At 38.3% G+C, this 14,021-nt stretch overlaps 1 protein-coding gene across 10 annotated transcripts in view; it reads left to right on the top strand.

Annotated features, from left to right (window-relative positions):
- The window catches only part of ATP2B1 (ATPase plasma membrane Ca2+ transporting 1), a 413,071-nt gene that overhangs the window by 314,797 nt on the left and 84,253 nt on the right, over positions 1 to 14,021 (top strand). For all 10 annotated transcript variants that reach the window (XM_053716915.1, XM_053716922.1, XM_053716914.1 and 7 more), the window contains 2 exons: positions 10,392 to 10,606; positions 12,409 to 12,651. In XM_053716915.1, the coding sequence (XP_053572890.1) occupies positions 10,392 to 10,606; positions 12,409 to 12,651 (458 nt within the window). The remainder of the gene's footprint in view (positions 1 to 10,391; positions 10,607 to 12,408; positions 12,652 to 14,021) is intronic.

The raw sequence follows: 14,021 nt of genomic DNA on the forward strand, positions 1-14,021 counted from the left end.
TCCTGTTACAAAGAACCGATCATATTTGTTTTTGTATAACCATTTGTTGCCGGTTTATTTTAACTTGCGCACAAAACACAACTTCAGTCTACCTCATGAAATATCTAGGTTTTAAACTTTATAATGCATTTTATATATAAATGCTGCTACTGTGAATAAAATAAGAATGGTCTGTCTTACATTGTTTGTTGTGTATACATTCCTAGCTTTGTGTTGTTCAGGTTAAAAGATTTTTTTTTATATTGTTTTGTGTGATTAAAGCCACCTAAAAGTGCAAAAAGAACATTCTATAATATATGCAACAGAGTTAAACACATAGTTAAACTAAGTCGGCTCCATAACACCAATGCACTACTGGGATTCAGCTGAACAAAACCGATGAGCCAGTTGCAAAAGGCATATATATGTCTGCTACTTAAAAGGTAATAATTATTTTTTTTACGAAACTAAGATCCTGGTAATACATTTTCTAACAAATTAATTTATATGTACAATAATATTAAAAAAGTCAAAAGTAAAATTGTAGCTGCTCTGGCTTCTTTGCTTTTCCTTCTTAATATGGGAAGAGTCCACAGCTGCATTCCTTACTTGTGGAAAATACTGAACCTGGCCACCAGGAGGAGGAAAAGACACCCCAGCCAAAGGCTTAAATACCTCCCCCACTTCCTCCTAACCCCATTCATTCTTTGCCTTTCGTCACAGGAGGTTGGCAGAGAAGTGTTAGAAGATTTCTGTGTAGTCTCTTATGGAGGGTAGTACTCTTCGAAATAGGACTGAAGTTTTAAGTAGTCCTGTCAGCCTCTCAATGAGAGCATGTATGAAAGTTAGAGTCCGAAGATGCAGGGAGAGTCTTTCTGCGAAACCATCCCGACTCATATTAACAGCTCCATAAGCAATCAGTGTTAACAAGTTTCACTGCCTGCTTTATTCACTCAAGTCCATGTCAGAAGCAACGCTACTATCTGTCAAACTTGAAGGGCTGTGTTACTGTTCCATGGCATAGATTCTGGTAAGATCTTTTCATTTTTTATACATGTATGATAACGCAAGAAGACAGGGTCACAGTTCGACTCCTTTTTATCTGTATAGAATCAAGGGTTAATATCTCCTGAGGGGGATTATTGAACATTGGGGAATAATCTTATATGTTTATTTGGTTTTATGCTGCCTTTGTGTGAGATGTTATGTGCTCATAGGCTGTTATGGAATATACAGGTTTCACTTTCACTTTGAGAGCTGTGCAGCTTACAAGCTTGGCACACTTTTTCTCATTGCAGGGACGGTCCTGCATTGTGCACCATGTAATTCATTCCCTCTTTCCTGACCGGGTTCATAAATCTCTGTACTGTCTGGGTCATAGGAGGTGGTGAGTGCCCCAGCCATTGGGGTATAAAGGTGCCATTTTTTTGAATAAAATAAGATTGTTTTATTTCTTAAGTTCTCCGGTTATTGCACTAGCGATGGAGGATTCTGTTACTTTAGAGGGTACTCCCTCTATTCCTAAAGAGTAATTCCTGTTTATATTGTGAGGAGGCCTTAGATCTGCCCTACCAATTATGTTCCATATGCCTTGATAATGTGATAATATCAAACATGTTTGATACCACTGAGTCGTCCACCTCTGAGGAGGAGTTGTCCAGTGAGGTGCGTACCCTACATTCTTATCTCTCTACACATGCAGTTTCCCATAGCATTGCTGATCCTCCATCTGGAGGAGGCCTTTTGTTCACCAGACGTTACTGCGCAATTCAGGTGGCGGTGTCTGCGGCCTTTAATGCTTTACCTCGCCCTGCTAAGCGCAAGCGAAATGTTACATATTGCACTCCTTCCCAGAGTACATCAGATAATTTATTGGATTTTACTGATAGGGTTATCCAAGGATGAAGTTCTTTCTGAGACTTCAGTCTATGAATTTTCTGGGTCGGAGTCTGCTGCCTCTAAACCTCCAGCTGTGGAGGATCCAGACTTTAGTTTTAGGAATTTGCGCTTTCTTCTAAAGGAAGTTTTTGGCGAATTCAGAGGTTCCAGAGGCCAAATTGCCTGATGAACCTTTGATTCCTAAATTGGATAGAGTTTGATCCTTCCCTGCTCCTGTTAGATGGCAAACATTATTAAGAATGAATGGGACAGGATTGTATTCCTTTTTCCCCTTTTCTCCCTTTAAGAAATTGTTCCTGGTCCTGGACTCAATGGAGTTGTGAGGTTCCGTCCCTAAAGGGGATGGCGCGATCTTCACCCTTGCTAAACGTACTACTATGCCGCCTGAGGATAGCTCTTTGTTTAAAGAGCCCATGGATAAAAGATGGAAACTCTGTTAAGAAAATGTTTCAACATACCGGATATTTGTTTGAACTGGCGGCGGCTGTTGCCGCGGTTGCTGGAGAGAGTACCTTCTGGTGTGACTCCTTATTGGATTTGATCGGGGTAGAGGGTCACCTCAGTGTTACTCAGGAAAGATTTTCGGCCTTGAGAGTTGCCAATTCTTTTATCTGTGATGCTATTAGGCAGATTATTCGCCTGAATGCTAAGGCTTCAGTTTTTTTCTGTTCAGGCCCATCGTCCTCTGACTGAAGTCATGGTCTTCGGTTATGACTTCGAAGTCTAGACTTCTTTCCCTCCCCTTTAAGGGAATGATTTTGTTTGGTCCAGGCCTGGACTTAATTATCTCTACGGTCACAGGGGGCAAGGGTGCCCTCCTACCACAAGAGAATATGAACTAGTCTTCACGTACCAATCCTTAAGGACCACTTCCAGTTCCTAAGGTTTGCGTTCCTGGACCAGCACTTCCAGTTATTGCACTTCCGTTTGGTCTAGCTATGGCTCCAAGAAATTTTTTGAATAGTGGACCATTCGGAATCTCTCCTCTGTCTTCTTCGGTCCCATGGATGTAAGATAATTCTAGAGAGAGTTCTCTTGTATCAAGTACCGGGTTGAATTCACGGGTACTATAATAGACTCCATAGACATGAGAATATTTCTAACAGACCAGAGACATTGCAAGCTAGCTTCAACATGTCTTGACCTCCAGACCTCCTTAGGCCATCTGTGACTCGGTGTATGGGTGTGATGGGTCTCAGGGTGTCCAGCATGGAGCTTATTTCCTTTGCCAGGTTTCACCTCAGACTGTTGCATCTGTGCATGCTGAAGCAGTGGAACAGCGATCATTCGGATCTGTCAACAGATTTCTCTGGACAACAGATCGAGAGAATCACTCTCTTGGTGGTTTTGTCTGGATCACTTGTGCCAAGAAATGTCTGTCTTAAATCCTTCCTGGGTGATTGTGACTATGGTTGTGAGTCTGTCAGGATGGGGATCTGTTTGGAGTGCCAGGAAGAGACAGGGCCTATGGACTCGAGGAAAGCTCCCTCCCGATCTCATTTTGGATCTTCGGCAATATACAAAGCTCTGAAGACTTGGCCTTTGATATGGTTCGTGGATCTAGTGGGGATGTTATCATCTCCTCCGTGGAGGTTACCTTGTTGCAGGGATCTGCTGACCTAGGTCTTTTTGTTCATCAGTGTCTAGATTCTCTGAGGCTGACTGCGTGGAGATTGAATACTTAGTCCTAGCCAAGAAAGGGTTTTCTGAGTTATTTTTACTCTCATTCAAGCTTGTAAGCTGGTTGCTCGTCGCATCTATCATAAGGTGTGGAGGACCTACTTATTCTGTTCTCCAGGATGAACTGGAGAAGGGCTTTTCTGCAAGTCCCCTGAAGGGACAGATTTCGGCCCTGTCTAGGTTACTGAACAAGAGGTTCGCTGAGCTTCCAGGTGTGCAGTCATTTGTTAAGGCTCTGCTAGGATCAGACCTGTGTTTAGATCTAATGCTCCTCTTTGGAGTTTAAATCTTATTCTTAAAGTTTTGCAACAAGCTCCGTTGGAGCCTATGCATGAAGTAGACATTAAATTGTTGTCTTGAAAGAGTATCTGTGATTGCTGCCTTGCAATGCGTCCTTCCTTATCTGGCTTTCCATGCTGATAAGGCTGTTCTACGAACCAAGTTAGGGTTTCTTCCTAAGGTTCTGTCAATTTGCAACATCAATCAAGAGATTGTGGTTCCTTTCTTATGTCCTAATCCTTCTTCGTCGAAGGAACAATTACAACGTAATTTTGGATGTGGTTTGTGCCTTGAAGTTCTATCTTCAGGTCACAAAAGAATTTAGACAAACTTCTTTGTTTGTTCTCTTTTCTGGGAAGCGTAGGGGTCAGAGGGCCTCTTCGACTTCCTTATCTTTTTGGCGGAGGAGTGTCTTCCGTTTAGCATAGAGAAGCAGGACATAAGCCTCCTCTGAGGATTACGGCTCATTCTACGAGAGCAGTGTTTTCCTCTTGGGCCTTCAAAAATGAGGCCTCTATGGATCAGATTTGTAAGGCGGCTACCTGGTCCTCCTTACATACTTTTTTCCAAATTTTACAAGTTTGATGTTTTTGCTTCTGCTGAAGCAGCCTTCAGGAGAAAGGTTTTGCAGGCTGTTGTGCCCCCAGATTAAGGTCCGCCTCTCTTTTCCCTCCCGTTAGCTGTGCACTCTTCCCATATTAAGAAGGAAAACACAAATTATGCTTACCAGATAATTTCCTTTCCTTTCCTTCTGTATGGGAAGAGTCCACAGCTCCCGTCCGTGTTCTCCGATGGGCGGCCCTAAACCTTTTCACCCTGATATTTCTCCTACGGTTCCTTGTTCCCTCGGCAGAATGAATGGGGTTATGAGGAAGTGGGGGAGGTATTTAAGCCTTTGGTTGGGGTGTCTTTGCCTCCTCCTGGTGGCCAGGTTCAATATTTCCCACAAGTATAGAATGCAGCTGTGGACTCTTCCCATACAAAAGGAAAGGAAATTATCTGGTAAGCATAATTTGTTTTTTGTTGCAAAGTTCTATATATTGTAATGCAGCTCATTACTGATATGTAGGGAAACAATGGGTGGAGATTCCAATGAAGATATAGCTTACCTGTACAACTATTTGTAATATCCATCAAACCAACTCATTTAGTAATAGGCATTCAATTCTAAACCCTGAGAGGGTTTCTCAGCATGTTTTCTTGATAGCCTACATTTTTGGGAGAAAATATACAGTGAACTTTCCCTCCCCCCCTCCCCCTTTGCAGTGCAGGTTTGCATGAGTAAAGGCTGTGACACACTGCAGGCGGAGCGGCGCGCAGCATGTAGATGCGGCTGTGTGCGTGTCCTGCCTTTTCAGCTCTGAGCACTCTGCTGCGTCAGGTCGCATAGCTGAGCACTCAGAGATTAAATATTTGAACTTCAGAAGTGTTGTGACGCAGTGTGAAGCAGCTGATTCGCCTCGCGCCGGGTTGCTTGCAGTGTGTCACCGCCCTAAGGCTGCAACCACAAATTTAAGAAGCAGCAACTGCTTCTTTTGCCTCCCCGCCACCTCAGAAGTGACAAGACCAATCACTTGAACACTCGCTTGTTAGGGGAAATTGACATGCTCTGCTCTCATGCAATTGGTTGCTCGAGAGCAGGAAGCGGCATTGCGCAAGAAAGCTCTTGTGCAATGTTCAATTTCGTCACACAATGCAGCATCACAAGTGGTAATTGCAATCATCATAAATTTTGCCCTAATTCTTATTTTGGGCTATTTATTGCCATTCTATCACTGTTGTGAGTTACGTTTAGCTAATGATGTTTTCTTAAATACAGCTTTCAAAGCCCTTTCCTGGTCTTCACAACTTAGACCCAAGGCTGTGATCATTTCTCTCTCATGCATTTATACTTTATTTTCTAGTTTTTATAGACACCCTGTATTATGTAGTAATTTTCACACACTATAGTGATGCCATGTTTTAAGAATATTTGTCATTTAGGAGTCAGATAGAAAACAAAGTTTTAAATCCAACCATAAAGGGACACTGTACTGTAATATTTTTTTAACAATATATTAAACAGTGCTCCTTTGGTAAAAACAAATATGTTAAATCAAAGTAAACTTAAAAAGTAACAGATTGTATGAAAATAAACCGCAAACCTCTTGTTTTCTTGCTAAATTAGAACTTGGAAATACTGTGCGAGGACAAGTAGAACATTTTTGAAACTTAAGTTTCATTCTGCCAGTTCTGAGCATGAGCAAATCTGACTCCCTGTTATCTAGTCTATTCACTTTATACTAAACCAACTCTGGAAGTTTTAGAACATCATTCTAGATAAGTTTCTTGTAGAGATCATGAGGTAATGAATACTGCACAAATGAAGTTTAAAAAAGAAATAAAATGTAAAATCCATTTAAATAGACGAATAATACATATTGCAATGATTTCTATTAAAGGGACACTGAACCCAAATTTTTTCTTTTGTGATTCAGATAGAGCATGACATTTTCTCTTGGTATCTTAATTTGAAATGCAAGAATGTAAGTTTAGATGCCGGCCCATTTTTGGTGAACAACCTGGGTTGTCCCTGCTGATTGGTGGATAAATTCATCCACCAATAAAAACGTGTTGTCCAGAGTTCTAAACCCAAAAAAAAGCTTAGATGCATTCTTTTTAAAATAAAGATAGCAAGAGAACGAAGACAAATTGATAATAGGAGTAAATTATAAAGTTGCTTAAAATTGCATGCTCTATCTGAATCACGAAAGAATAGAAATGGGTTCAGTGTCCCTTTAAGTATATACCACTACTTAGTGCTTTTTTATTACAACAGTGAAACAGACGGTTAAATTTCCCTTTAATGTGCAGTCGAAGTTGTTTCTTTAGGTTATATTTGTATTTGAAATATCTGTGCTAATTGAAACCACTACCCATTAAAATGGGCTGAGCATACAGAAAGAGCAGATTTCCTCATCGTATCTCTCTATCGTGATACACAAAGGCAACACTTAGGGATATGAAAGCCAATTTTTTTTTCATGATTCAGATAGAGCATACAATTTATTTTAAACAACTGTCCATGATGTTTCTATTATGCTTCATTATCTAGGTATCCTATGTTGAAGGAGCAGCAATGCACTACTGGGAGCTAAATGAACATACTTGGTGTGCCAATGACGAAGAGCATATATGTGCAGCCACCAATAAGTAGCTAGCTCCTAGTATTGCGTTTCTGCTCTTGAGACTACCGCACTATGTTTCTCAAAAAAGGATAACAATAAAACAAAGCACATTAGATAATAGAAGTAAATTAAAAAAAATTAAAAATGGCAACAGTCTGAATCATGAAATTGTATTTTGGACTTTACTGTCCATTTTATGCTTTTGGTAACCATGCATGAATTACAATACACACAGTAATGACATCACTATATGGGCTGTATATTACTTGCAATCACAAAAGGCTCACTAGTTGGTTTCATCAGACTGTCAATGCTATTCAGCAGAGTGCATAGATGCAGCCCAGATTGTGATGTCACCGGTGGGTGGAGCTTGGCAGCCGTTTCAAATTGCAAATTGGTTAGCAAGAGAAACTAACCGCAAAAAGATACTAATAAGCACTCAAAAGACCCCCAATTATATGGAGTTGGAAAAAGAATCACACAAATTAAAACATAAATCTTTATTAGAAATATTAAAATCTGGGATTTTAAAAAACTAAAATGCTGGTCTGGAATTCCCAGTACAAAGACTGGATATGAAACACTAGAACCTCTGGTTAGGTGTTAACTAATGGCAGATTAAAGAGCCGCTGGTTTGGATTATGTATCACTAGAAATTAATTGGTGTCAAGAGAGTATGGTTTGATAAGGTAATGTGATCTCTGCAAAAGCAGCTGGCACTCTCACCTAATGTATCCTTAATGATAAGGTTAATCGCATGGGAAATAGGTGACAATAATGTTGTATGTTAAACACATAGGTAAAGTTGTGCCCTGTAGCAGTCGTATTATATATGATCAATTATAACATTGGTTAACTGCATATACAGTTAACATTATTATAAAGTTAACATCATAATGGTTGTAAAACACACTGAAACCTATTTAAATAGTGGGAGACAGGACCCCTTATAGTAGGTAGATAGAGTAATGAATTTATACAATTAACCCTGATAAGGTTCTTAGTTAGTTAACACCTAACCAGAGGTTCTAGTGTTTCATATCCAGTCTTTGTACTGGGAATTCCAGACCAGCATTTTAGTTTTAAAAATCCCAGATTTTAATATTTCTAATAAAGATTTATGTTTTAATTTGTGTGATTCTTTTTCCAACTCCATATAATTGGGGGTCTTTTGAGTGCTTATTGGTATCTTTTTGCGGTTAGTTTCTCTTGCTAACCAATTTGTAATGTAACTTTGTTGATACATAGCACCTAACCACACATAATTGTAGAATATTAAGGCCATAGACCTTATTAACTGAATGGTATAAGACCCGACACAACACGTTTGAGTGGTGCCATCAATTCTATCCTAATAAGCCGTTTCAAATTGGCCAGAAACTATATTAACTTTAAAATAACTTGTTTACCGTTCCTGCTTCAAGATATAGTAATGGGTGCTGGAGACTATTTGCAGCTTAATCCATGGTAAGATTTTAAGATGACCAAGGTGTAGACTGTCCCTTTAAAATTACCCTTTAAGAATATTAGACATTTTCTATCATAACATCTAAGTCTGTTTTGTATGGGTTATCTGTTACAAACTCACACAATGCACTCAGTAAAGAGGTGGTTTCTGTTGTTCTCTTAGAGCTTTCATTTCTGTGACGAATGTTATAAATAAGTCATGAGTATCTATAAAATCTGAGGCATTTTTATGTTTCAGGAGCTGCCTTAGTTAATTTGTGTATTACATTTTTAATGGGTCATAAACTGACACATTAATATATTTATGCATGAAACAAGAGAATGCTAAAACTGTTCAATAGTGAAATTGAAAAGATGCTTATTCGAACAGATGACGCTCATGAATGGTTCACTGATGAGGGAGACTCTTGCACCTCTCTTGGTGGACAGGTTTAGCATGAAGGGTTAAACTCTCCGTATTTAACTAATTCAGACCTGAAAATATGCAAATAGAAATTAAGAAGCAACCTATGGGCTAGGTTTATTACAAAGATAAAACATGTATGGATTCATTAAAAAGATAAAACATGTATGGATTCATATGCACTTACAAATAAATGTGTGTATTCTGACATTCATAAGCAATCCAAATGTCCCAGTAGGGATAAAAGTCTGATAAATAGTGCCCAATTGATGATACAAAAAAAACGTGTATCCCAAAAACTGGTTATCTAAAAAAGATATGTAAAAATGATGTGATAATTCTAAAGTGTTATTGCTGTAAATCCCTAAACTACAGACCTAAAGTTATGATCCAGATAATGACTGCTTACACATTAGCCCATAGGGTGTTTCTGATTTTCTGTTTGCATATTGTTTTTCTTAAATGGAACATCGCACAAGTTATCTGAAAATAGGAACATCCTATAAAGTGCTGGGCATAAAGAGTTAATATGACCTAGACATGAATCCTTAAAGGGACATGAAACCCAAATTTATGGGTTTAAATGACTGAGTGTGGTATCCAACAATGGTTTAACTCCTAGATTGCTCACATGTTTTTAGTTATTGCAGTGTTCAATTTCTGGGCTATCCAGGATCTAAAACACAACTGTAACTGTGATATGCAGCAATTATTTAACCCCTTTATTACCCTTGTTTCTGGATTCAAGTCACATGTTTGTAAATGACTCCAGTGGATCACCAACAGTCTGTATGGAGAACAAGAAAAACAAAAGAAGGTCACCAGATAGTGTATCAAAAAAGACCCCAATGCTAAAAGCAGAACTGCAGCAAAGAATGTTGTTTCTACTCTGTAACTCATGTTGGCTTTTGAATATTTGACTATGGTCTTCCCTGAGTATAGCTGATGGAGGTCCCTTAAAATACAGAACACTTATAAGTTATACATGCTGCAGGGTGTGCAGGGAGCAATAGGAATAGTGCTGTCCAGAAACGCAATACATGTTCCTCCCTGTACACCCTGCAGCATGTGTAACTCATAAGTGTCCAGGAAAACATGGCTGAGGTGGCAACCCTACCCACAATGCCTTCTGTTTAGCAGGGTACCACAGTATGTATTGTAACTGTACATATTGTTTTTTTAGGGGGTTATTTTATATTTTCTGCATACTTTTTGTATTTGTGCTTTGGAAGGCTTGTTCCTGTTCACTGACGCTGCTGTAGGAACTGTCCCCATGAACCTGTGAGTGTATATACTGCAGTATGAGTCATTTACAATAGATAATGCAATTTTGACTTTCCTGTCCTATTAATATCTTCATGCAAACAAAAAAGTGAAAAATCTCTGGTTTTTCATATGAATAGCCATGTTTTGTCTTCCGCTTGTTTCTTTTTTGGTAAATGCTTATGTAAATATTTGGCAGTTCTTTACAAGGTCTGAAACCTTTAATTTATTCATTTTCATCTATTCCTTTAAAGGTTTGGTAATGTCTGCTATTACAGTCATTATACTTGTACTCTACTTCGTAATCAAAACTTTCTGGGTTCAGAAACGGCCTTGGCTTGCTGAATGTACACCAATTTATGTCCAGTATTTTGTCAAGTTTTTCATCATTGGAGTTACAGTTTTGGTAGTAGCTGTGCCAGAAGGTCTTCCACTTGCCGTCACAATTTCCCTGGCTTATTCTGTAAAGGTAAGTGTGCAAGAAATCAATTCATTTAGATCTTTTGCTTAGTATACTTTTATTCTTTGTCTGTTGGGTAAGGGAATTCCATGGTAAAGGAATTCAAGTCAAAATAAAACTTTCATGATTACGATAGAGCATGCAATTTTAAGCAACTTTCTAATGTACTCCTATTATCAATTTTGCTTCGTTCTCTTGGTATCTTTATTTGAAAAAGCAAGAATGTAAGCATAGGAAACCGACCCATTTTTTTGTTCGGCACCTGAGTAGCACTTTCTGATTGGTGTCTAAATGTAGCCACCAATCAGCAAGCGCTACCCAGGTGCTGAACTAAAAATGGGCCGACTCCTAAGCTTATATTCAAATAAAGTTACCAAGAGAACTAAGAAAATGTGATAATAGGAGTAAATTAGAAAGTTACTTAAAATTGCATGCTCTGTATAAATCATGAAAGTTTAATTTTGACTAGACTATTCCTTTAATAATAATCAGCCCATCTATAATAAAATATGTAAATGTAAGAATAGCTTGGATCAAGAAACGTATCTACTCTGAATGTTTATTCCTGCATGCCTCACTTCTCTCCTACAGCCCTGGTGTGGTGGCTTTCACAAAATCCACATACTTTCTCACCCGTACACGCACATTTTCTCACCCGCGTGCACTCGCACGCACACACTCACTCGCACGCACACTCTCACTCGCACGCACACTCTCACTCGCACGCACACTCTCACTCGCACGCACACTCTCACTCGCACGCACACTCTCACTCGCACGCACACTCTCACTCGCACGCACACTCTCACTCGCACGCACACTCTCACTCGCACTCTACAGAGGTGATATATACTTCTGCCTGATACACCTATGCAGTAAAAAAAAAAAAAAGGGTGCCATTGATCATGACGGCAGCAACTCAACTGGTATCATCACTGACCTGTTAATAATCACTGCTTGCTCTCAGTGTAGGTAAGGCGTTTGCATGCAAGCACCTAGGACATTTGTATAAAGTATATACTTCACATGCACCCATGCAGAGTAAAAGTGATCACTGAAGTGGTTAGCATTTTCCTCGAAGCAGTTATACTTATACATGTACATTTATACATGTATAAAAGAACCAGTGATTGGCTGCTACATACATATGCCTCTCCTGATTGGTTTACTATTTGTATCTTGCTCAGGAGCAGCAATACATTGGGATTCCTGAGCAGGCCATAAAGGAACATTTGAATGGCACAAATGACGTTACATTTTCTAATTCATTATTCATGACTTTTATTCTTTGCACTGCTCACCCTCAAACTCTGTGCTTGACCCCCTACAAAGGGTTTAAACAAAGGTAAAATCCCACTCAGGAGTTGCAGAATATTGCTGGTCCTCAACAGGACGCAGCAAGTGGCAGTCACATGACAATGTGTTCAGCTCTGAACCTGAAATCCTTACAGCTCTCAGTCGGGAGATATATTTTTAATCCATTTGTGGGTTTTAAACATACACTGCATATAATTTTCTAAAACTACTGACCTTAAACCATAATACATTGCTTTAAAATGTTCCTTTAACTATGCATTTATCTCCTTTGTGCGGGTTTCACACAAGCATTTGTGCATTATTGTATTTGTTTTTGGTTAGTATTTGTACAACTCCTTAAGGATGAAGTCTGTACAGGCTACAGGAACACATTTATAAGTTATTTAGATTCCTTTAGAGTGTTTGTTAATTTTTTTATTTAATTTTTTTATGAATGTATATTACTCGTTTAGATACTGTTTTCCTTGCCCTTATGTTTTTTTCCCTCTTTCTAGAAAATGATGAAAGATAACAACTTAGTAAGACATTTAGATGCCTGTGAAACAATGGGTAATGCTACTGCAATCTGTTCAGATAAAACTGGGACATTAACTATGAACAGAATGACTGTGGTGCAGGCGTTTCTAAATGAAAAGCATTACCGAAAAATCCCAGATGCAGAGACTTTACCTGCGAATGTGTTGGATGTCCTTGTGACAGGAATTTCCGTGAACTGTGCTTATACGTCTAAAATATTGGTAAGTTCTAACTAGCAGTGGTTGTGTAAAATTGCATCAGGTGTGTGTAGCCAGCTATATACATTTTTTTTTTTCTGATTTCACTTTGGACAAAAGTTTAACCGTATATTGGGAACTAATGTGTGTTTAAAAATAACAAATCTAACGACATTTTAATTATGCTAATGTATTAATGAAACAATTGAATAAATGCACACTTTTGTTGATTTGTTAACAAGTTTCTCTAATAGCTACAGAAACTTAAATGAACAATTTAAAAGGGACATGAAACCCTAAAGTTTTTCTTTTATGATTCAGATAGAGCATACAATTTTAAATACCTTTTCAAATTGCTTCAGTCTCTTGGTATCCTTTATTAAAGTGCAGCAATGGGTACTACTTGGAGCTTGTCGAACACATCGGTAAGCCAATGATAAGAGGTATATATGTGCAACCACCAATCAGCAGCTAGTTTCACAGCTCCTGAGCATACCTAGGTATGCTTTTCAACAAAGGATACCAAGAGAACAAATCAAATTAGATAATAGAAGTATATGGGCTCTTCAGTTTGCTTACTATGGGACCATGATTCTTAACGGGACATAAAACCCAAAATATTTTTTTCATGATTAAGAGTGAATACAGTTTTAAACACCATTCCAATGCAGTTCTTTATCTAATTTGCTTCATTCTCTTGATATCCTTTGTTGAAAAGTATATCTTAATAGGCTCAGCAGATGCTGATTGGTGGCTGCACATAAATGCCTTGTGTGATTGGCTCACCCATGTGCATTGCTATTTCTTCAACAAAGGATATCTAAAGAATGAAGCAAATTAGTTCATAGAAATAAATAAGAATGCTGTTTAAAATTGTCTTTCTAAATCATGAAAGAAAAAAAATCAGGTTTCATGTCCTTTTTACATTTGCATTTTAGCGGTTTGCCATTAAAATAGTATAACATTCTACTAAATTTGAAATAAAATTTCAAAATGACTCTCATTTAAAGGGATATTAAACACTAACTAAATGCTAGATAGAATAATGCATTCAAAGAAAAGATTAGTCTGAGAATAACATGTAGATGTGTTTTTTAAAGTTCATTAGCTGTTTAAATATTGACAAAATAAGTATAAAGTTTAGGGTCTATAAAACAATGGGAGCTGCCCTGTTGCAACGTAGGTTACCTTCTCTGCTGTGGCCAATTAGTGACAGTTATAAATAGGTCACTAGAGTGTGCAGCCAATGGCTGTGTGGAATATAACTGTGTTCTACCCTTCCATTTTTAACAGGAACTGAAAAAGGGTACAAAATATTGCAGTGTTTAATATATATATATATATATATATATATATATATATATATATATATAGAGAGAGAGAGAGAGAGAGAG

This window comes from Bombina bombina, chromosome 6 (assembly GCF_027579735.1).
Source record: "Bombina bombina isolate aBomBom1 chromosome 6, aBomBom1.pri, whole genome shotgun sequence".
NCBI classification, from domain to species: domain Eukaryota; kingdom Metazoa; phylum Chordata; class Amphibia; order Anura; family Bombinatoridae; genus Bombina; species Bombina bombina.